The sequence below is a fragment of the Saccopteryx leptura genome, chromosome 2 (genome assembly GCF_036850995.1).
Source record: "Saccopteryx leptura isolate mSacLep1 chromosome 2, mSacLep1_pri_phased_curated, whole genome shotgun sequence".
In the NCBI taxonomy this organism is placed as follows: domain Eukaryota; kingdom Metazoa; phylum Chordata; class Mammalia; order Chiroptera; family Emballonuridae; genus Saccopteryx; species Saccopteryx leptura.
In genome coordinates, this window is record NC_089504.1 from 123518303 (window position 1) to 123543236 (window position 24934).

The 24934-nt window shown below is 36.5% G+C and overlaps 2 protein-coding genes across 5 annotated transcripts in view; one reads left to right on the forward strand and one right to left on the reverse strand.

The window, feature by feature from the left end:
* Positions 1–1905: 1905 nt before the first annotated feature.
* Positions 1906–15769, reverse strand: RLIG1 (RNA 5'-phosphate and 3'-OH ligase 1). 3 transcript variants are annotated; one of them, XM_066368678.1, is made up of 7 exons: positions 15635–15769; positions 11401–11518; positions 8930–9025; positions 8055–8171; positions 5893–6009; positions 4695–4864; positions 1906–2913 (listed from the first exon to the last, which is right to left on the reverse strand). In XM_066368678.1, the coding sequence occupies exons 1-7, from the start codon at positions 15722–15724 to the stop codon at positions 2725–2727; spliced, it is 897 nt and encodes a 298-aa protein (XP_066224775.1). In that variant the 5' UTR covers positions 15725–15769; the 3' UTR covers positions 1906–2724. The 3 variants fall into 3 exon arrangements, with proteins under 3 accessions (XP_066224775.1, XP_066224774.1, XP_066224776.1); XM_066368677.1 differs by having other exon boundaries at positions 5893–6090; XM_066368679.1 differs by having other exon boundaries at positions 1907–2453; positions 5893–6090.
* Positions 15770–22292: 6523 nt separating this feature from the next.
* Positions 22293–24934, forward strand: part of C2H12orf50 (chromosome 2 C12orf50 homolog) — a 28807-nt gene continuing 26165 nt past the window's right edge. For both annotated transcript variants that reach the window (XM_066365753.1, XM_066365754.1), the window contains exons 1-2: positions 22293–22304; positions 22658–22778. In XM_066365753.1, coding sequence (XP_066221850.1) covers positions 22293–22304; positions 22658–22778 — 133 coding nt within the window. The remainder of the gene's footprint in view (positions 22305–22657; positions 22779–24934) is intronic.

Sequence of the window (24934 nt, forward strand, 5' to 3'; positions counted from 1 at the left end):
ATCTCTCGAACAGTTATGCGACAATTCTCTTCAATTATGGCTTTGATTTGGTCATCATCAACTTCAGTAGGTCGACCAGAATATTGGTCATCTTTGAGTGAAAAATCTCCAGAATGGAATTTTTTAAACCAGTTCTGACTTGTGTGTTCTGTTATGCAATCAACACCATAAACTTCACATATCTTTTTGTGAGCCTCAGCAGCTTGCTTTCCTTTACGGAAATAAAAAAGTAAAATATGCCAAAAATGTTCATTTCTGCACTCCATGTTAAAAGTGACCCTAAACTAACAGCTACAAACAAAATTACACACAACTTGCTTCTCAAATAACCTGTGACTGATATCAAATGTCAAAAGAAAAAAACCATAACACTGACAGAAATGTTCTTCAAAAGAATTACGCCACTATGCGTGACAACCGAAAATACTTTCTTGCCAACCATATAAATATACATGTATAAAAATAAGGCTGATATTACCCAAAGCAATATACAAATTTAATGCAATTCCCATCAAAATTCCAATGGCATTTTTTAAAGAAATGGAACAAAAAATCATCAGATATATATGGAACTATAAAAAAACCCGAATAGCGAAAGCAATCCTAAAGAAAAAGAATGAAGCTGGGGGCATTACAATACCTGACTTCAAACTATATTATAGAGCCACAACAATCAAAACGGCATGGTATTGGCAGAAAAATAGACATTCAGACCAATGGAACAGAATAGAAAGTCCGGAAATAAAACCATATATATATAGTCAAATAATTTTTGATAAAGGGGCCAACAACACACAATGGAGAAAAGAAAGCCTCTTCAACAAATGATGCTGGGAAAACTAGAAAGCCACATGCAAAAGAATGAAACTCGACTACAGTTTGTCCCCTTGTACTAAAATTAATTCAAAATGGATCAAAGACCTAAATATAAGACCTGAAACAATAAAGTACATAGAAGAAGACATAGGTGCTAAACTCATGGACCTGGGTTTTAGAGCATTTTATGAATTTGACTCCAAAGGCAAGGGAAGTGAAGGAAAAAATAAATGAATGGGACTACATCAGACTAAGAAGTTTTTGCTCAGCAAAAGAAACTTTCAACAAAATAAACAGACAGCCAACTAAATGGGAAATGATATTTTCAAAAAACAGCTCAGATAAGGGCCTAATACCCAAAATATACAAAGAACTCATAAAACTCAACAACAAACAATCCAATAAAAAAATGGGAAGAGGACATGAACAGACACTTCTCCCAGGAAGAAATACAAATGGCCAACAGATATATGAAGAGATGCTCATCTTCATTAGTTATTAGAGAAATGCAAATCAAAACTGCAGTGAGATACCACCTCACACCTGTTAGATTAGCTATTATTAACAAGACAGGTAACAGCAAATGTTGGAGAGGCTGTGGAGAAAAAGGAACCCTCATTCACGGTTGGTAGGAATGTAAAGTAGTACAACCATTATGGAAGAAAGTATGGTGGTTTCTCAAAAAACTGAAAATAGAACTACCTTATGTCCTAGCAATCCCTCTACTGGGTATATACCCCCAAAACTCAGAAACATTGATACGTAAAGACACATGCAGCCCCATGTTCATTGCAGCATTGTTCACAGTGGCCAAGACATGGAAACAACCAAAAAGCCCTTCAATAGAAGACTGGATAAAGAAGATGTGGCACATATACACTATGGAATACTACTCAGCCATAAGAAATGATGACATCGGATCATTTACAACAAAATGGTGGGATCTTGATAACATTATACGAAGTGAAATAAGTAAATCAGAAAAAACCAAGAACTGCATTATTCCATACGTAGGTGGGACATAAAAACGAGACTAAGAGACATTGATAAAGAGTGTGGTGGTTGGGGGGGGGAGGGAGAGAAAAAGGGGGGAGGGGGAGGGGCACAAAGAAAACTAGATAGAAGGTGACAGAGGACAGTCTGACTTTGGGTGATGGGTATGCAACATAATTGATTGACAAGATAACCTGGACATGTTTTCTTTGAACATATGTACCCTGATTTATTGATGTCACCCTAGTAAAATTAATTAAAATAATAAAAAAAATAAGGCTGAGCTGTATGTCTTGTTAAATGTCTAGCAAGATAAAATCAAATCCAACTTAACCTATTTAATTTTGAAAGTTAACGATCCAAATTGTTGGTTTAATTGTTATCTTTAAATTACTACCCAGTTATAGTGGACAGAATCCAATGCTTTGTTCAAGCTGGAGAGCTTACTTTTACAGTGGTACCTTAAGATACAAACAGACCAACATACGAATTTTTTTTTAAGATACGAGCTGCAACTCGGTCTGTATTTTTGTTCGCGATCCGAGTGAAATTCCGAGATACGGGTCGTGATTCGGGAAGCTGCAGCTAGTTGGCGCCCGGGTCCAGCATCAGCAGTTTGATATACGAGTTGACTGACTTACGAGCTGTTATAGAAAGAATTAAATTCGTATCAAGGTACCACTGTACTTACATTTTGAAGTCCAGAGGTTAAAATTCATTTGCTGATTCTAAATAAGACTTTGAATAGGTATTTCTAACTGAGAAGTTCATTTCTACAAATGCTAGAAGACATATTGCTACACTAGACATTGAAGAATAAATAGGAACTTAAGATACTTTTCTACTTTTTAAAGGTGGCAGAATAGTCAAGATTCAAATATAACAATAAAGCTAGTTTTTAGTTACATTTCCAGTTTATACATCAAGTGTTATATCTTTGAGCCTACCAAATTTCTGATGATCTATTTTTAAAAAATGATTAAACAAACACTTAGTATCAAAAGCATAGTCATATTTGTTCAGGTTCATGTTAATAATAACTGGTTTTGAATTCATGTAAGTATCCAGAATTGGCCAGCACAAACCAAGGTGATGGCGATGGACCTGAAAAGAGGAAGGAAAGGCTGTTAACCTTAGCCTGTATTATCTTCGTTCATGCACAAACCCTGACTCTGGGTGCCGACCATCGCCATGCACCACCTAAGGCTTCGCTTGACCTTCCCCTGGTTGCTTCACATGGCTGCTTCTCCTCCTGACAGACTACAGTTACTTGTTTATTGTCTACCTTCCCCATTAAAATGTGAGCTTCATGAAGGCAAGAGACACTGCTTAGTGGACTCTGTGTTTCTAGCACCTGGAAATGTGCCAGGAACATAATCAAGGGCTCTAAAAAATTTAATAATCGAGTCTGTTGCTGAATACAGAAGCTAACCAATTGTGGGTGGGGAGATAGTCTAACCAAAAGGAAGATGGTGCGACTGAAGGGTAGTGTTTTTTCTCTGTCGCTACTGAAGCATAGGTAGAGTATACACAATTTGGATGTGTGTTTGGGAGAAAGGGTGGAGGCAGTTCCAGAAAGTTAAGCAGGGGGCCAGATCATGAAAAATCCTGATGTCATTAAGCAGTTTTATACAGGGAAGTAATATTCTCATTCATTTATAAAGAACGGATAGGAACAATGACAGTTAACGTTTAAGAGGGTAGTATAATAACTCAAGTATGAACCTTAGCTTAAATTAACTATCGTATTTCCCCATGTATAAGACGCACCTTAATTTTGGGGCCTGAAATTTGAAAAAATCAATGTATCACATAGTTATTGAACTCAAGTTCAATTTTATGAATCATAAAATTCATACAACTCCTCATCACTGTCAAAACTCCCATCCATTAGCTTGTCCCTCGTCTGTGTCTGATGACGAATCACTGTCTTCATATATTGCGTTCCATCTATGGCAGGGGTCTCAAACTCGTGGCCCGCTGAACAATGTTGTACTGATTTTTTTTTGTTTTCAACTGCAGTGAGAAAAGTGTTGCGTAACACTTGCCTTTTGTAGACCTAGTGCGGCCCGCCAAACGGCTGTGATCTTGCTCTGCGGCCCACATGCTGAGTTGAGTTTGAGACCCCTGAACTACGGCATTTCAAATGCCACAACTACTGTATAAGATGCACTCAGTTTTTAGACCCAAATTTTTCGAGAAAAGATGAGTCTTATACATGGGGAATACAGTAACTGGTTGGGGGAGAAAAATGTAGATTCAATAGATCAGAATCTTTAAGAACTGATAATTGGTGGATATATGAAGTAATGTTGAGAGGTGTTAAAAATTATGCCTAAGTTTTGGCTTCAGTGAATTGTTGGAGTCAGGGGACTGATATAAGTAGGTCCCATTTTGAACATGACAGATTTCAAGAACCTGTGAGAAATCAAACAAGTCCAGGAGACAGAAAGAAAAGGCACAAATAAAAAATAATTCATTCTGTATACAGTAACTGACCTCTGGCACTCTTTTAAGTCAATAAAATCTATAACCAAGTCTGGGCAATGCTCAGTTAAACAGAATGTAAATGCTGAATTAAACAGGATTCAATACTGTAATTACAGAATGTCTCAGAGCACTAATATGCAACACAAATTTCCAAGAAGGTAACATGGAGTATGCAGGGTTTCCCAGACATGTTCATCACTTTAATTCTGAAGAAAGTCTAGAACATGGGAAGCACTACTTTATCATACAAAAATGGTGGCATGTGAGATGAACAAATTAAATTTCTTTACTGCATCATCAGAATTACTACAATTTGTAGAGTATTTTAGGACCACTTCTACGTTGTCTAGGGAACGTAAGAGGATATAATCCTACAAGCTATTTTCTGCCATTACCTTGATTAAACAGCCATCATTGCAATGCCATACTATTCCTTCAATTCTCCCCTCTCTGCAACCTTCAAACCAGGACAACAGATCACTGTGCTTCAAGGTAGGTAGATTTCTTATTTGAAATGCTCCATGTGGTATAAGAAGATGTAATGGATACTTCTTGCTTCCTAATCCTAAATGGTAAAATCGTGCCATTAGCCATGAAAAAATTAAAAAAAATAATAAAATTAACCTCCCCAAATCAAAAGTTTTAAAAAATATTTAAGAATTTACCAAAAAGATTAGTTGGTTTCCTTGCAGAGAGAGAGCAATACTACAAGTACTCTCAAACACCATATCCCATTAAATCTAAATTCTACCCTCATGTACTCTGTACCAGGGGTCCACAAACTATGACCTGTGGGGGAAATACAGCCAGATACCTGCTTTTGTAAACAGTTTCAATGGAACACAGCCACATCTATTCATTTAAGTACCACCAGTGGTCCGTTTCAGACGTATGGCCTATGAAACCTAAATATTTACTATCTGGCGTTTCACAAAAAAAGTCCACCAACCCCTGCTCTATAACCATTAGGCACATTCAACTATTATTCAATGTTTGTCAAACAGCCACACCATCTCTCTGATAACTTGCATAATTACTATCTTCGCTTCTTTCCACCTGCCAATCAATCTGCTTCTGATCTTTATGTAGGATTTTGCCATTCAAACTATAATGTCCTTGGGTCTGTCTCATCCATCCCCCCGTCAACAATGTACTCCATAGTGCCCTTGGGATTTGTCCTCAATTCATCATAGCAAGATATGCTACTCACTGCCAATTCGCTATTCAGTTTACACTTAGTTATTAATTAATGCTACACTGATTACCTAGCTGTGAAACCATATCATGATTTTCATTCAGCTCAATTCACCTAAGTTTTAAAAAGCAATAAAAAGTTACACTTGAGTAATTACCTTCCATATATAGTTTTATAGGAAAGAATGAGAGGCTAAAATCAAAATTTGGGACTACTAAAATGATTAGGTAAATTTCTCCAGGGACAGAAAATTAATAGAAATGACTATAATCCTAGACTACTTAACTCAAATTAGTCATTTCTGTGCGTGTGCATATATGTGTGTATGTAAGTTGAACCTAGGAAGTTCTCTTGATAAATGAATTACTGTAACTGAACAGAAAAAGGGTTTTACTCACCATATGGGTTTCCATTAATATTTGTTCCTATGAGCTCCAGTGTCTGTTCTAAGAGATCTGCTAGTGGCACTGCACTAATTTCCAAAAGACCAGGATCATCAGCATGATGCATCAACACTAGGGCGATTTCAAATTCATAATTAACTACAGAGGAATGCCAGCAATACTGTTTGTTGTTTTTCTCCACTGGTACCCAACCTATCATTTAAAGAAAAAAAAAATTATTGCATTGCAACTTGAAGTAATTTTTATTGTTGTAAATTTTCCATATTTCCTGGATGTTCTATCACACACAAATATCACTTTTAGTCAGCTGAAATAAGTTTTACCACTTTTTAAATCCTGATCATTTAAAAAATTTTAAGGTTTCATTTTTCTTTTGAGCAATTAACTTGATTACTCAATAAAGAGAATTTTTACTAGAAGATTTACCTTTTCAAGAAGAACTGAACACCATTCTAAGACACAATTAAAATCTCTTAAAATTTTTTCTTTGCCTTCTCTCCAGTTTCAGGGACAACAGACATATGCAGTAATGGTTCCATAATTTATTGTGTTCTCATATTTACTGGAAAATGTACTGACTCCATATTTATTGAATGTTATTGCTATTCCCATCTTAACCTCAGTTGCCAGAACAAATTTCCTCATTGTGGAGAACTCCTTACAAAAAAAAGACAAACTATGACATAAATGTGTTGTGACCATCATATCTTTAGCTTTCATGACCCAGATTACTCTAATCATCTCTTTGTTGGTATTCTAGTCTCCACTGAACCCCCCCCACACACATTTCTGTCATAGTTCCATTAAAAAAATTTAAATTTATTTCTATATCCCTGCTTAATAATCATCTTTAGAACAGTAGATAAGATTGGAAGCAGCCCAGGGTCCATCAGTAGATGAGTGGATAAAAAGGTTGTGGTACGTTTACACGATGGAGTACTATTTGGCAGTAAAAAATAGAAGTCTTACACTTTACAACAGCATGGATGTACCTGGAGATTATTTCACTGAGTGAAAAAAGGTAGTCAGAGAAAGACAAGTACCATATGATTTCACTCATATGTGAAATTTAATGAACAAAATGAACTAACAAAATAGAAACAGACCAACAGAGAACTGGCAGCTGTGGAAGGGGCGAGGGTTGCAGGGAGGGCTGGATGAAAAATGTGAAAGGATTAAGAAAAAAAATCATCTTTAGGATAGACTTCAAATTCCTTTAGATGGAATACAAACCCTTTAAGATCTGAGCCCATTCCACATCTCCAGCCTTAATTATTATAATCTCCAATGTCATATAGCCAAACACTCCTCCCAGAAAAAAAGTGTTAAATAAACTTTCCACGAGACTCCATGAGCTCTTCCTGGGAGTTGCCAAAGCTGACCTCGCTCTTACTTAAAGCTACTTCCTGGTTCTTAAGCCTCAGCACAGATGTCACTCCCCTTAGAAGCCTCTTTTAACCACCACAGGCTGAACTACAAACTCTTCCTTTTCTCTGACCATACCCTGTCCTTTTTCCTCTTCATTCTCAAATCATACTATTAATGATGGAGTTCCCCTCCTGCAAGATCTCTGAAGATAAGAGTTCCAATCTTCATTTTGCATTACCAGAACCTAACAGTACTTTGCACTTTATAGGTACTCAAGATATGCCTGTTAACTTGAACCTTATATCTGGGGTATCTTTCTCCTCAGCACACTTTTACAAGAATTTTCCAGTAAAATTACTCGGTGATATACTTATTTTCACTTTCCTTAACTGAAAGAGTCTTCTAGGATCTTTGCAAAGCATGCATACATATTGTTATCTTCAACCAAAAAGATAAAGGAGTCTTAATATTTCAGAAAAGATCAATTATATCGTCTATCCCGACAACTTCAAGGCTAGTTCCACTCAACACCTGACTAATTTTCACAGAATATAGGTAGTAAACTGTCTATCCTCATAAGAGTCTAAGCCTGAGAGGACATTCTTGATATGAAACATCTTTGGGTATAAACTGTTACTCAATATAAATTAGACTCAGATTTTGTGCTACGGAGATCAATACTATGAGAAAACAGATTATCATTAAATCCTGTAATCTTTGATCAAATGGATCTTTGTTCTTTATATTAGTAAACACAAAACTGTATTTTAGAAGACATTTCAGGATACCAGGAATGTGTCCATTTTCATCAGGCACCGGATTTCCATTTAACTGTTCAATTTCCTTCGCTGGTATCCAACACTCTGGAACAGGTTTGAAGTCCTCCTCAACATTCCAAAAGAATCCTAAAAAAAGCAGATAATCTTATGTGTGGCAATATTTTTAAAAAATACAAAATACTGAACTAATTCAAAGTGGGAATAGCTAATAAACCCCATAATAACAGGCATCATAATTATTTACCATTCATTATCACAATGTGACTATACTTCTCAGGGTTAGTACCAACACTTAGGTACTAACACTTAGGTTGTTAGTACCAACATTTTAATTTTCAATTTTGAACACACCACCATTTGCAAACATGGAACAGCAGTATAACTAAAGTAGCCAATGTTCCAGTATATGTAGATGTATGACGAATTTCTAATGCACTATGAATACAAATACATATACAGTATATATGAATGAGTATATATACAATGAGTGCATACCTAGCTACATAATATTTACGGGCATTTTAATTTAATAAATAAAAATATTGATATTCCTTTGGGGTTTGTTCCTTGTTTGTAAAATTACATGGCTGTCTCTTAGGCAGACAAAACTAAAATATGTTGTTCATTATAATATATAGTAACTTGAATGTTTTAATAAAATTGACTTGTATAATGAAGAGTCCCAGAAACGTTAGGAAAATATTTTAGAATATTTTTCAAGAAAATTGTTTTACATATTAAGATATTTAATTTTAATGTTCTTTTTCCAAAATGCTTAAATCATACAAAAAAATTTAATGTACAGAAATACCACATCAAGAAATGTCACAAAATTCAGCTTTATAAATCATGAAAGGCTGAAGAAGAAAAATGAAACACCTAACCTTTTGAGTTTTGTTGTGAATGCTGAAAATTTTTAAATCTTTTCTCAGCAAGTTTGTTAGGTTTTCTGTCCAGCCGAGCCCACAGATAAGGCTGACCTAAAAAATAGTAACAATAAAAGGAAAAAAAATATTAAGAGGCAAACATTAAAACTTACCTCAAAAAACATTCAGAATAAAATTTTTCAATAAACAGTAGAGTCATCATCTCCAAGAGAAGCAACCCCAGAAGACAAAGTGAAATCAGCAGTCTAACAGACACATCCTACCTAGAGGTGCCTGATGTGAGAAGACTTACGTTCCAGCTAAAGTGATGAAGAGATAAAAAGGAATAAGTGACCCTTTCATATGGCCATATTTTTTTATAACTAGCATCTGTGAGAAACTGAAGCTTCCTCTATACTAAATGGAAATATAACCAGATGTTGTATTCACATGTTCCCTGAAACATTTTAACTACAAGAGTTAAACTCAGGAAGCTCTGGAATTAGGCTAAGCTGTTCTGCATGGCCTGGACCCCTGCTCAAGGCATAAAACACTAATTAATAGTGACAATTTGTAATCACGGGCATGAGAAGTTTCAGGGCAGTTATTCATTAACAGTGAAGACTACTGAGTTGGCACCTGTTCTCAGTGAGACTGCTGGCGGCTCTGCTGTTGGGACTGTTTACACAGTAGGAAAATACCTTTATAATGGCAAAATAGAGAAATCCCCAGCTGAGACTCTATTTGAATTCCCTGTTTCAAAGATGTTCCATTGGAGATTCCTGGTATGAGAAAGTGTGTTCCTGCTAGGGCCTAGATGGGGCGTGGCGGCCAACAGGAGCTTTCGCCTGGCCTCTCCTGACCCTTTGCTGTGAGACAGTTTTTGGCTATGATGTACAGCCGTACTTTTAATACCCTTGCTATATTATGTGTTTACTGGTAATAAACTGTGGATTTGTACGTTTTCTTTAGCAATCCAACCTTATTCAACTGCTACCATTATACATAATCACACATAATGATGATGCACTTTGAAATTTCTCAATATAAAGACTGAAAAACCTGATTAAAATTATATTGTCATTTCTGGTTGAATGGGACTTTTGTTTTTTACTAGTAAACAAAAAATTCATTTCACTTATATCCATTAAGACTGTTACTTTCAAAAACCAAAAAAACAAGTATTAGTGAGGATATGGAGAAACTGGAAACTTGTGCACTGTTGGCAGAAATATAAATGGTGCAACTTCTATTCAAAATAGTATTCAAACAGTTGCTCAAAAAATTAAAAATAGAATTATCATACGATTCAACAGTTCCACTTTTGGATATATACCCAATAGAACTGGAAGCAGGGTCTGGAAGAGATCATTTTTATACCAGGTTCATAGCAGCATTGTTCACAACAGCTTAAAGGTGGAAGCCACCCAAGTATACATTGATGGATGAGTGGGTAAACAAAATGTGGTATATATACTCAATGGAATATTATTCAGCCTTAAAAAAGAAGGAAATTCTTATATATACTAAAAAACATAGATTTTGAGAACATTAACTAAGAGAACATTGAACTTTGAGAACATTATGCTAAGTAAGGGGTCAGGAACCTTTTTGGCTGAGAGAACCACGAATGCCACATATTTTAAAATGTAATTCTGTGAGAGCCATACAACGACCCGTGTACGTTATGCATTATCCAATAAAAATTTGGTGTTGTCCCAGAGGACAGCTGTGATTGGCTCCAGCCAACCGCAACCATGAACATGAGCGGCAGGAAATGAATGGGCTGTAATACATGAGAATGTTTTATATTTTTAACATTATTTTTTTTATTAAAGATTTGTCTGTGAGCCAGATGCAGCCATCAAAAGAGCCACATCTGGCTCACGAACCATAGGTTCCCAACCCCTGCGCTAAGTGAAATAAGCCAGTCACGAAAAGGCAAATACTGTATGATTCCAGTATTTGTTCTGGAGGTACTCAGAGTAGTCAAAATCATACAAAGCAGAATTGGGGTGGTGGGGGGTAGAGCGGAGGGTGAACACACAATGTGGTGTTCAGAGATGTGCTGTAGAACTGGGCACCTGAAACCTGTATAATTATGTTATACAGTATCACCTCAATAAATTCAAATAAAAAAAGAGATTATTTCACTTTTCAGTGTATTTTTTCCCCTAACAGTGGACAATTTCTATTTCAGTTTCTACGTTTTAAAAAATACATTAAAATAAAATAAATCAGAGACACTGTCAATAGTAATGAAAACAATGGGAGCAGCTTTAGGGTGAGATAAACCTAAGTTCTATTACCAGTTTATCCTATCATTGATTATATTGTCTTGGACAAATTATTTAAGTTCTGAGCCTCAGTTTCTGTATCTGTGAAATGGAGAGTTTATTGTACAAATTAGAGATAACATGTGTAAAGTAATTATATTATATGGCCCTTAATGGGTATTAAATAATAAAATATTTGTAGTTTTGTTTTACCTTTGTAGGTAGTAACATAACAACATGTTCCATCCACTTTTTCTGTTGGAATTGCACTGTATATATCTGCATCTAATGCCTTGTGACTTATAGTTTCAGTTGCCAAAACTTTATATGGCTTAAAAAAGAGAGAGAAAAAAAACTGGTTTAACATAGACAGCATCTATGCCCCTGCACACTCTCACCTGGAATGTTCTTAATTTCACTAGTTCTAAAGGGCAATCTTCTGTTTATCCTTCAAGACAATTTAAAAATACCTTGTCCATGAAGTTCTCAGGAATCATTCTCTTTTCTGTGAAATCACAGCAATACTGTTTTCCCACACAGATTATTAATTGTTCACATTTCTTTATCCACCACAATGAGCTTGACACCAGAACCATGTCCTATCTAGTGCTACTTCATAGGTGTTCTATTTGTTCAATCACTTACTTGGCAATTATTTGCTAAATGTCTCCTGAGGGCTAAGCATTGTTCTTGGCCTGAGAAATATAGAGGTGACCCAAAAAGTACCTGTCTTTGGTAGAACCTGCATTTTAACAAGTGAGACAACAATAATAAAATATATAATACAATGTTAGATCTGATTAGGCCTAAGGAGAAAAACAAGTAGGAGCCCTTTCAGCTTTAGTAAAAGTAAACTGCATATTTATTTTTCTACAGTCAGAAAGACAAGCCAAAAGAGCATCAAGAATGGAGAAAAAGACCATTTCTAGGGTTCCTACCAACTTTTTATATGTAATTTATTTTCATTTCTGAGAAAGGCTTATGCCACTGTTTCAGAGTCTAAATTATCTGATGTAACGTTCATCTTACATAATGTGATAAAACACTGCACCATATACACATTATATTTGCTTACATAGGCTTAAGACTAATAAGTGGAAGTACTGTTTCAAAATTGAGTAAACTTAGAAAATTAGACTCATTTTGGTACTGATTCAATACTTTTAAGATAAAACTGAATTGATTAACTCACTATCAGAAGGTATCAATTTAACCTGTGGTGGTAGAACCACAGTCTGGCTCATTACAGTGGAGGCGTGGAGTGAGAGAAAAAGAGATTGTTTAAATTTATCAAAGATCCTAGAGAGATCGCTCTGCTGTGGAGCTCTTGATGAATATAAATATCCCTTCCATTAATTATCTACCACTCTGAGCTACAGACATGTCCAAAGGACAATGTAAGATACAACGCAGTACCCAAAGTTTTCCTTCTCTACTGACATTAAAGACCTTAAGCTATGACTAGAAACACAAAACATGTGTGTATAAAAACAGTCGAGTGGTCCTCTATTAATTCCGGGGTAGGAAAAAACACTAGGATAATTAAGATTTCGCAGAGAAGGTCTGAATCAAAAAATTAAAAATCCTAGAGCTGATCTAGGTAGTGTACATAGCCTTAGCAAAAATATAGACACAGGATTGTGCCTGATATGCTCACAGGATAAAATAGACTTTGCTAGACCATATACTTCACTTGGGAGGTTGGAGAATAATCTGGGACTGACGAACAGGAAGCCTTGAATTCTAGTTAAGGATTTGTATGCTATGTTATAAAACAGCAATTTTCAGTTCATGGCACACATAAACTAATTACTAAAATTCTGTGATACACCAAAAAATATACTTTTGGCTGATCTGTATAATTCTGATTGATTTACAATAATAATGATAATAATAATATCAGGTGCCTGTGCTTGTATATAAATAAGGATTTCTGGTACCAAGAATTAACCTATGACACACAACCTTATTATGCAACATGGCCAATAAGATGCAACTCTATTATATGACCTAAATATTTATGGTTCAAGACAGGGCAATCACACCGGATGGCTCTTGTTGTGTTGGCTATTGTAATACTACAAGCAACTCTTAATTGCAGCAGGACAACAGAAGGAGTTGATTTTTCCCAGTGGAGGAACCTTTTACAAACCACTCTTCACCCAACAACAAAATTTGAGAAACACAGCTAGAGTGAACCATTCAGGATGACAATGTTTCATATGGACTAGGTTTGTTAGGACTTAAATACTAAAAGCTTGACAACCACTGCTACAACAGGCATTCAGTAGTGACTGTGGAGTTTTAACTAGGAAAAAGTGTAATGATGAACATTCTGGTGGGAAAAATGAACGTTTAGGTAGTGCAGCAAGCAGGTGTAAAATATTAAAAACTGTAACAACAGTGATGACAGTAGAAAGGAGAACAGAAAGAGATGCTGTAAGTAGAAAGCATCAAGGTGAATGTAAAACTGGCATGAAATGACTCGAGTTCATTCTTTTTTTTTTTTTTTTTAATTTTTATTTTTTTTATTCATTTTAGAGAGGAGAGAGAGAGACAGAGAGAGACAGAGAGAGAGAGGAGAGAGAGACGGGGGGAGGAGATGGAAGCATCAACTCCCATATGTGCCTTGACCAGGCAAGCCCAGGGTTTCGAACCGGCGACCTCAGCATTTCCAGGTCCATTTATCCACTGCGCCGCCACAGGTCAGGCGAGTTCATTCTTTGAACAACTACTTATCCAGGGCCCACCATGTGTCATGTCTTAGAAACTGCCACCAGAGATAACATGGTGGTCTGGGCCTTAAAAGTCTTTCCGGCTGGAAGGCAAGGTCAGTGCAAAGTAGGTGTCAAATAAACACGCTCGTTTTGTGTCATGAGTTGGAAGCACACAACTGATTGGAGACCCTGCTCTCTAGGGCTTTGCTACATATATATATATATATATATATATATATATATTTTTTTTTTTTTTTTAATTAAAATATTTTATTTATTGATTTTTTTAGAGAGAGAGGAGTGAGAGAGAGAGAGAGACAGAGAGAGAGAGAAGGGGGAGGAGCAGGAAGCATCAACTCCCATATGTGCCTTGACCAGGCAAGCCCAAGGTTTGGAACCGGTGACCTCAGTGTTCCAGGTCGACGCTTTATCCCACTGCGCCACCACAGGTCAGGCCAGGCTTTGCTATATATTAAAGAATTATCCTTATACAGGTTACTATCCTTATTCACCAGTATTAAGGGCCTTCTTGGTGCAAAGCTCTAGACTGAGAGAACAGAAGACTGTGAGATGCGAACACCAAAACGAGAATTACTGATTTAAGAGGCCTGATCTTTAGTGACCAAATGAGGCTAGTTAGAACAGATAAGGCAAGTCTTCTAAAAACTCCACCTTGTCACCATCCTCTTGAAAGGAAATAAGGCTGGATTACAATAACTATGTAAATATACTGCTCACAAAAATTAGGGGATATTTCAAGATAAATATGAAGTGATAAAAAAAAGCATTTTTTTTTTTTTTTTTACAGGGACAGAGAGAGAGTCAGATAGAGGGATAGATAGGGACAGACAGACAGGAACACAGAAAGTTGAGAAGCATCATCAGTTTTTCCTTGCGACACCGTAGTTGTTCATTGATTGCTTCCTCATATGTGCCATGACCGTGGGCCTTCAGCAGACTGAGTAATCCCCTGCTCGAGCCAGTGACCTTGGGTCCATGATAGTGAGCTTTTTGCTTAAGCCAGATGAGCCTGCACTCAAGCTGGCAACCCCAGGGTCTCGAACCTGGGTCCTTCCGCATCCCAGGCCGACGCTCTATCCACTGCGCCACCGCCTGGTCAGGCAATAAAAGCATTTTTTAAATTAAAAACATCAGAAAAGCAAATGACAAACCAAAGAAAGTTGTTTGATTATGCAAATGAGATGCAAAACCAACTTTTATTACACTGGTGAAAATGCACTATACCAGCGGTTCTCAACCTGTGGGTCACCTAAAGCTATCGGAAAATACATAGTTATTATACGATACGGCGACCCCTGTGTTTTGGTTGTTGGACCCCCGCCGGGGTCGCGACCCACAGGTTGAGAACCGCTGCACTATACAAAAGGCTGAAAGCACTGGAGTAGCTGCACGGTCCCTGATCCCCTAATTTTTGTGAGCAGTGTACTAAGGGGTCTTCCCCCAAAGTGGTAACCTGCGAATAGAGTGTTATTTAAGACACGGGCTTCCAATTTCACGCGAGGGCAACTTGAATCGTCTGACCAGCAAACTCTCTTGCATCTGAGAAGGTACAAGTACAAGGGCCTTGAGCTCTGAGGAGACCCCTCCCCTCAACCCCCCTCCCCCCAAGGGAAACCTGCGAAAAGCTCCCATGCTACAGGGCGGCTTCAACGCGCTAGGGCGCCCCCGCTGGGATGAAACGCAGGCAATGCAGGGCCGCCCCCTGCTACCTGATGCTCCCTTTTGGTGGAGGGCTCCTGTTTCACCTCCGTCACAAACACACACGGCATTTTCCGCTGCACCGACCCCACGCGCCTCATGGTGGGACCGGCAAACAGGGAGAGTGAATAGCGCGCCACAGAACCGCGCCGTCTGGCAGGGAAGGAAGCCAGTCGTCGCACTCTAGCTACGCACACTTCACGCCCAATCACGGCGGCAGCGCCTGCGAGCGTGGGGTGGGGACGCCCGCCCGAAAGCGGCCTCCCGGGTGCGGTGCCTTCTGGGAATTGTAGTCCTGAGCAGAGGCTACTCCACGTGCGTTCCCGCGAGCTTATCTTTGGGTTCTACTGACCTTAGGAAAAACAACAGATCCGTTTCTGGGGTGTGTGTACTTAACTACGCTCAGTAACCGATAATACTTATGAAAATTAAATAATATCAAGTCATAAGTAAGGAATCATTTCAACGGTGATTTAACACTGTTCTGATGGAACCTATTTGCCTGTTTTGTGTAAGTCCCTGGGGGAAGCAGTGTAGAAGTTTAGAAATATCCAAAGACGTCCCAAGGCTGAAGGAAAACTGATCTCCCAGTAAGAACATTAGAAGACACTATAATTAAAATAGCTGGGACAAAAGAAATAATAATTTGGGTGACCCCTCATTCTGCAGCATAATATGGTCGAAATTGGTTCTGATGTTCTTGACGGAGTGCAAAATTTAGCTCTAAACTAATTCAAAACCACACAACCAGATTTCAGTTCTTTTCATAGGAATCTTATTGTAAATATAAGCTCCAACAGAATCCAAATGGCTTGAGTAGCTGTAGTCAATCAACTGCAGAACTGAAAACAGCGTTGACTATTTTTCAAAAGAATAGTGGCGAGTAGTGATAAGACAATGACTGAAAAAAGTAATAGCGTTCTTGATGGGGTATCAATATAGTATACAATCAATAATGTGTGTGTGTATATGATTGTACACCATATGTAACCTATTTCCTAGATTTTCCTTAGTACCCCCACCCGGGAATGCAGAACTACTGAAGCAGGATGTTCCCATACCCCTGGCGCCCAAGGAGCAATAAAGACAGCGATTAGATCAGAACACCATAAGAAGAAATTATGATTCCGGGAACCTGCCATCCTGTTTGATGACTCTTACAATGCTGGGAACCAGCTATCCTACCTTATGACTAACTGCATGCCCCCACCCCACAACCTCATCTGAAAAAGTATATAGTCAGCCCTCACGACTTTGGGGCTATGCCACTCGTCCTCTCAAGTTGCTGGCAATCTTGATTAAAGATACCGGTTTCCCTCTCAGATCCAGTCTCTGCTTATTGAGTATCTTGGCAGTGGGTGACCTGACCCCTGGACCGGTTGCAATCCAGTAACATTCTTATCTTATCCAAACTAGTAATCCCTCAGTAAGGGAGTTTTAACTACTGCTATATTTTATTAGCTTTGACAAGACCCAGGTCTCATTTCTGTAATTGTTTTACCTCCAAATATCATAATATTCAGCATTTTCCCAATTTAGCCACTGAAAAATTGAACAACTATGTCTATTTGGAGTATCTAAATATAAGGGAGTTCCCAAAGAATATAATAACCCTAAAAACAACTAGTTAAATTTTCTGATTGCTGGATTCAGAGGGAAGAGAAGAAAGAAGAGATATGCCATTCAAAATATTTACTTTCTCTTCTGCTATCTTTGATTTTTCTCATAGAAATACACAACATGACAAAAAAAAATTAAGGGGATGGGAGTGGAAGGGACTTCACCTGATGCTGGCTGCAAGATCTTGGGACCAGAACCTTCTTAACATTTTATAGTCAAGAACAAGTGACTGTTTAGTTCCTACAAAGGAAGCCTATAAAGCAGCTGTTTCATGAGTCTCAAAGGGACAATAATTAAATAACCCTCACAACTACCAACTGTCATTCTCCAAACTGCCACAGAATCTTCTAGGTTCAACATTCTGTCATTTCTGAGAAAGAATGATCTTCAAAAACATTCCACTTGCATTTTGAATAGTAGCAGTAAGACTAACTAGTCTTCAAGAAAGCACACTTTATTTTCAGTGCTTTTGTTTCATTAGTGGCTGGAGCAAAGCTCGTGACAGAAACAGGAGTCCAGGTCAGGAGAGAACAACAGGACCAATGTAAACTGGACTCCAACTCTGATGAGTAGTAGCCAGAAGTTTTGCCTGATTCTCATAAGTCTGAAGAGCCGTCAAAGAATTACTACCAGCACCCACATTTAAAGTAGTATTATTGGATTACAAACTGGAAGACTTTCTTCTCTGATATGTTAATGTTCTAGCATGCACCTAAGATAAAAGATATAATGTGAGTCTACCTTGGCCAACAGAAAAATATTTACAGAATTTTGGGGGCTAACTACAGTTGTAGAAGCAAATTTCCCATCACTTCATTACTGGGAATAAAAATCCTCATGAGTAGTAGTAAATTTCCCTGGAAGATGAGAATAAATTTTACAACAGGAAAGAAGTGAATAAGGAAAAAATAAATTAAAAAAAAAAGGGGATAGTAAAAAAATAAACAAAAAAGAGAGACTATCAAAATGTACAGATCTATTTGATGTCCTTTGCAATAACAAAAAAAAAAAAATCCCCATTTTGGTTTGACTTGTTTTTGCTATGTTTAATGGAATATAGTTCTTCACAACAAACTTCATGAAGCAAAAACATTATATCAGCCTTTCCCAAATGTAAAACCTGGATTTTCACAATGGCTTTAATCAAGGCATTACACGTAACCATGCAATAATGGTGTTTAGTAACAGTATTTATAAATAGTCCACTGCAGCTAAAACTTCATAGATGGAGAAGTTAATCTGGTCATAAAGACCTCTTACATATATTTCTTAGGGGTGTTTCTCCCAGTAACCTATGTACCTAAGATGGATACTTTATTGTAGAGTTAGTAGGGCAAAATAAAAAGCAAGATGCTAGATTTTCCCATAAATCTTTGCTAGTATTCAAGGACTCAGCCAAATATTTATTCTCTACTACTTTATTTACTTTTAAGACTTCCCAGTTCTTTTTATTATATTCTCTTATTTACAATTATAGGCAAACAACTCTTCTAAATATTAGTTTCTTGTGTTATTTCCTAGAATTTTACCACAAAGCATTATGTTCAACAAGTTCATACCAAGTTAGTCTGTTTTACTTAGACAAAAATGGGAATTCATATGTCTTAATTTTTAAGTTTCCAATTAAGAGTACATTTCAATTTAAAAGCATATTTCAATCTTGTATAATCTGCCATCTCTATTACATCTAAGTCACCACTATAAATATCTTTGTTAATTTCTTCCAGGTTCAAGTATTTTTAGTAAAGATACGAAAATGAAGAAAGACTTCAATTGCTGATTGAAATGTCTCAATCTGGGAACCAGAGTACATCACTTTGCTTTCAACAAATTCTCAAAATTTGCAAGTGTTCTGGAACTTTCCTGCTTTAGGAAGAAGCTCTTCGTCCTTCTATGATGGATAAATAATGAATGGAATATAGCTACAGGATAAGTAATCTACTTTATTTTCAGGTACCTATTAAAATATTGCAATCTGAATGATTTTTTCCCCAAATCAGTGGATAGCAGTAAGTACATATTTTAATCATTTATAATCTTGAAACACAGGTAATATATTTGCCTATTTAAAATTTTAGTGTTTTTCAAACTATATATAGAGATAAGGTTTAGAAAATAGCCATTTACTTGTGAAGTAATACTTTTAATTTATGAAATTATAAACTAGTTTATGCTGATAATCAATCAGAACATTGAAAAAATATATACTATTTTATTTTTACTAGCTGTTTTTGGGTAATATACTAGAATTGACTAAGAGAAATACTGCACAGTATTCACTAAGAAAAACTAACCGACAGTTATATGTGAGGTCATTTCTGATGAGCAAACAATGGATTTGGTAACCATGAGGAAAATTCTGGAAGTTTGAGTTTGTGTGCTTACTAGCAACTGCTTTCAACATTTCTGCAAAGCTAGAGAAGGTATCTTCTAATTTAAATTTCTTTAAGAATTATCTATTGTATAATATACTGTCAACAAGAGGCCAGTGTTAAAGAACTACTACAGATAGCCTGAAAGACTGTGGAAAAGACATTCTTTCCCCCCTTACACACTGACAGTTTCTTATATTTGTATTCCTGCAATTTTTATATTAAAAAACATTGGATTAGCAGCACAAGAGTTGAAAATGGCAGAAGTTGGGAATGACTGCTATTTCTTTTTTAATTCCACATGCATAAAGGTAAATATTATACAATTTACAGTGCTTTACATGTTAAAACTTTCTAGAATGAAGGGAAATATGGCAATATTTTGGATTGCTGAGTCAAAGTGTACTGTTTAGACGTAACGTATTTTATGTATTTAAAATCTGAAGTAAAAGTGTATATATCTTTGATATATTGAACTTCTCTGAGGAAATCTGTGATAATTTAAAATACTTGTTTGAAACTACCCTTCTATATGTCAGTTACATGCCAATGGCTTTTTTTGTGTACATGTGGCACTTTTTCCTATATAATGGCTCTTTGAGACATTGGTTTCCTAATATTGAAACATAATATCATCTATCACGCTGTTTTGGTTAATGTGATTTCAATCATATAAATTCAAATAACTTCAGGTCATTAAATTTAGTTTAATGTGTCAAATTGATTCCTTATTTGCAATACATTAACCCAGGTAATGAATTTTCCCATCAAAAGTCTAAGCAGCAACAAACATTTAATATCATGGAAAAGGGAAAAGAAATAATATAAACAAATTGGCCAGATACAAATTAGGTTTATAAAGTTAAATGGAAAAAATAGTTAAGAGAGTAAGATTAATGGATTGCAATGAAACCAAGTAAATGTAGAAACTCAATGTTTGGAGCTTCATGGTCATGCCAGAATGACACCAGTGAAAGACATGATGTGTCTAGTATAAGGAGTTTCATCTCTGCTAGCAAACCTGGATAGAATCAACCACTTTGACAGTTAGAATCAGAATCAGTTCTGTTGTGTTACCTTATGATTAAATGCTGGGATGAAAAATAATAATTCAATTTAAGTTCTATGTGGAAAGAGTTTTGTCTGCTTCACTGCTATATCTCTAAGTGATTAGCAAGCACAGTGCTTGATGGGGTAGTAAGTTAATAAATAAATAAATAATAGCAGTCACAATACTGTAGCTCACCAAATTTTTACAACAATCTGTGAGGAGGTCATATTATCCGCCATTTACATCTGAAGAAACTAAGACACAGAGAAGGTGAGCTGCAAATTGACTGTAACTATGGACATGTAATGGAGCCAAGAGTTCAAATACTAGCTTGCACACTAGCTTGCACTATGAGATCCACAGATCCACTTTTACAAGGGGCAGGAAGTGAAGAAAGGAGTAGAGGGTGGTCAAATATAAGAACCATGGAACATGTATTAAAAGAGGGAAGAATTTAATGGAATATTTTTATTGTATGTTATCTACCACTTTGTTTAAAAAAAATAAATCCTATAGTTTTTCACTGTGGATCTATAAAAGACAAAGAATAGAAAAAAATATAGAAGCCCATTAAAATAGTCCACATCTGCTTTTTGTTAGTATATAAAGATATTGGTGTGTATATTTATTGGCACAATTGTTTTATCTTTGTAGGCCAAATTCAAAAAGCATATTTAATATAACAAAATGTGATAATTACTTAAAACTCCATAATAATTTAATTTTTAAGCTCCATTCACTTTCCTTATTAAAAACACTTAATATCTTTGAAGACTTAGATAATATTACTTAATAAAAAGATTGAGTAATAGAAATCATCTCCACAAGGAGGATATGACTGGTAATTCTTTAAAAAATAATTCTGGCTTTCTTCAGAAAAGTGGGTGGCTCTGTCATTGGGATTGTGATCAAGAGCATCACTAGTCTCGCCTAACCAGTGGTGGCTTAGTGGGTCGAGCATCGGTGTGTGGGACCCTGAGGTCCCAGGTTCAAAACCCCGAAGTTGCTGGCTTGAGCGCATGGGTCTCCAGCTTGTGTGTGGGATCATTAACATGATCCCAAGGTTGCTCACTTGAGAAAGGGTCACTGGGTCAGCTTGAGCCTCTATTCCTCCCCCTCTTGTTAAGGCACACTCTTATTAAGGCTTTTTTAGTATAAAAAGCAATCAGTGAACAACTAAAGTGATGCAAATATGAGTTGATGCTTCTCATCTCACACACAAAAAAAGAAGAATCTGGTCTTATCTATTTATCCCGAGTAAACCATATGGATTAAAGAATAAGAAATAACATTTGATCAGTGACTCGTGACACGTTATACTACTTAATTAGATTATATTGTCAACCTCTCACTAAAATTAGACAAATTTGTTAAATTTTACATTTATGGTTTCATATTTGTAGTGTTTTTAAATTTTAATTTGATTTCATATATTCTTTAATTAATTAATAACCTATTGTTGTTGAACACTAACATTAATATATTGAGTTTTCTACACTGTTTACTTTTTTCTTTCAGGGTTCCCAGTGCCGATTCCGACACTGCAAAAAGGCCCTTGGCAGTGACACTGTGTGCTCATTATGGAGAGAGGGAAAATGTTTAGATCCACTTTGCAGATTTAGACACATGGAAATGCAGGTAGAATTACTCATCACCATTGTTTGTTAAAAGGGTCCCCTTTCAATAATATTGAACTATATATACTCTTATAATACAATAAAGAAAACATAATAAGTTTTCCTCTACTTAATTTTAAGCATTTTGCACTTTGCTCAATTTTAAATCTTAGGAAAATGGAGGAGTATGTTTTAGGTATATCTATTGCATCTTTTAAATAGCAGAACTTAAAAACACTGAAAGCCAGGAAATACACACAGGATCCTAAATCAGTAATTGCAGCACTTTTTGTCACATTGTGTTGAGTTGTAGCTCATGGTATTTATTGTGACATCTGGTCATTACATTACATTTCTCCCATTTCCTTTGTCTAGCAAAACTGCAGTATTTCATGCTTCTGGGAAACCCAGCCTCTTGGCTGTGTGAAGATCAGTTGTATCTTTTATCACAGCAAACCTCGAAATATCAATGGATTATTTTTGCCACCAAGTAGCAGTGAGTACATTTTTTGAATAACATGAACATAGAATATTATGATCTGGTTTTGGAGTAACGGCATAAAATAACATATTAAATAAAATATGACAAGGTGAGTTATGTGGTTTAACAGCCAATGGATGGTTTGGGAGGATTCGATCAAGAATCGTGAGATGTAGTCTAAAATGAGTCATCAAGTAGCTAACAAGATAAAATAAGTGAACAAAGAGCAAGTTAAACTCTCTCTGACTGTGCGTATCTAAAGAAGATTTTATTCATCTGAAAAGTGAGATGACTACTCACTTTTCTAGGTAGAAGGAAACTGTCTCTGCAATGCATCACACAACTGCAGTCAAGTTTAGAGGTCATAGCTTCACTGTTGCCCCTTTGAATGTGCAGACACTTATTTCACAGGCAGAGAAAGCAGGGGTATGCTCTGTTTTGCACAATTCTGCTTCCAGAAGAGCAGTTGTATATGTGGTTCTTCCTAAGACTTCAGTGGTAGTGAAAATGAGATTTCACTGCTGCAAAAGCTGTGGCACAATTCAATCCAACTAAAAGATACTGAGATCCTAGTATGTAGTGAACCTCGCACTAGTTTAGGAGGTGGGGTTGAGGGGAAGCTCAGAAGACATTATGCCCTGAATTAGTGAGTGGCAAGAACCTTGCTTAAGAAGTTGGGGAGGGGAGTCATGTCATGTTTTCCCTGATGTTGTAGCTACTTCACTCTCCTGCTATGGCCATCGTATTTCTCCTAATGGACTAGTTTTAGAAATCAGCTTGCAGGGCATCAGCTCTTGTAAATTGAAAATTTGACTTCAGATAATCTTTGGCAAATGGATAACTAAAAATTAAGTCCCCTTGTTATATTCTTCTGAAAAAATTTGACCTCATAATAGTCATCACACATTTAATAGCTTGATCGGTGTTTCTCTTCCCCCATTAAACTATAAACATTACAAGGATGAGGATCACAACTAGTTCCCTTTACCAATACTTTGCACAGTATATGGAGCACAGATGTTCAGTAAAATTAGATGTATAGATAGATGATGGAGGATGAATAAATGATTACTGAATGGTAATCTATGGGAATAAATGTTTTGCACCTACTGAGTGATCAACTTGACACCATTGGTTTACATATTATATACTTTTATTTCATTAGGAAAGTTGTACTAAATTCTTTAGTTAATAATTTGCTTCTGAATGGTCTAAGAGTAAAATTACTATCTTTCAAACCAGCTTTTTCAAGATAAAGGGAAGCAAAGGCTGAAAGTCTGAGCAAAGAAAGGGTAGACTGTGTAACTGACAATTATTTGGCTGCACACTATAGACATTCCCTGGGCCAAGTTCTGTAGGAATACATTTCATTATTCTCATCTACTAGATATAGACTATGGGGCCAAGTATAACGTCTGGCTTTTCTAGAAGTCTCAATTTTATGAACAGGAGTCAAGCTAAACTTGACTCTTGGATTAAACTTTCCCTTCTCTCAGTGAAGCCAAAACTAGATTCGTGCACTGGGGCCAAACTCTTCCCTTTGGTATGCTACCTGCATTGTGAAAGGGAGTAAGCTGGATTCATAAGCTGCTAAAATCTTCCTTCCTCAAACCTCCTTTCTTATATCTAAAGGGGACAAGGGGGAGCCCTCTACATATATTTTATTCTACAACACAGCCTCATCTTGTCCACTTATCTGTTCTGAATTCACCAAGATTAATTTCATTCTGTCCTTTATTCCTCTTTCTGTTAGTGTGTTTAGGGGAAAAAACACTCCTATGTGTTTTTCCTCTACTCTTACACTACTAACATACTCACAACACTTCTAACATGAGACGGGTGGGATATCCCCCCCCCACACACACACACTCACACTAAACAATTCTCTGTGACACCAGCTGGGTATCCTACAATTTAATTCCGATCTGACACTGATCAGAGTTAAAAAAAGACCCTCATATTTTAACAAGCTAAATCTCAAAAGACTCACCCCAACTTTCGATATCAATTGCAAGTAGTAGGTTCCTAGGTTACCCCAACTAACTTGGCTACAAATTGTAGGCTCCCATGATTTCACACCTTGAATTGAATACTTTGCTAGAATAGCTCACAGAATGTGGGTACTCTTACTTACGTTTACTAGTTTATTATGTAACAGAGGATATCATGAA

What these genes read in the sequence shown, in the direction of transcription:
- RLIG1 (XM_066368677.1), bottom strand. Translation starts at nt 15,724, where the DNA reads ATGAGGCGCGTGGGGTCGGTGCAGCGGAAAATGCCGTGTGTGTTTGTG. An exon ending in TGAAAATGGACACATTCCTG is followed by an intron (nt 6,091 to 8,054) that starts GTATCCTGAAAT and finishes TTTAAATGATAG; the next exon opens with GTTGGGTACCAGTGGAGAAA. An exon ending in ATGATGGCTGTTTAATCAAG is followed by an intron (nt 2,914 to 4,694) that starts GTAATGGCAGAA and finishes TCCTCTTTTCAG; the next exon opens with GTCCATCGCCATCACCTTGG.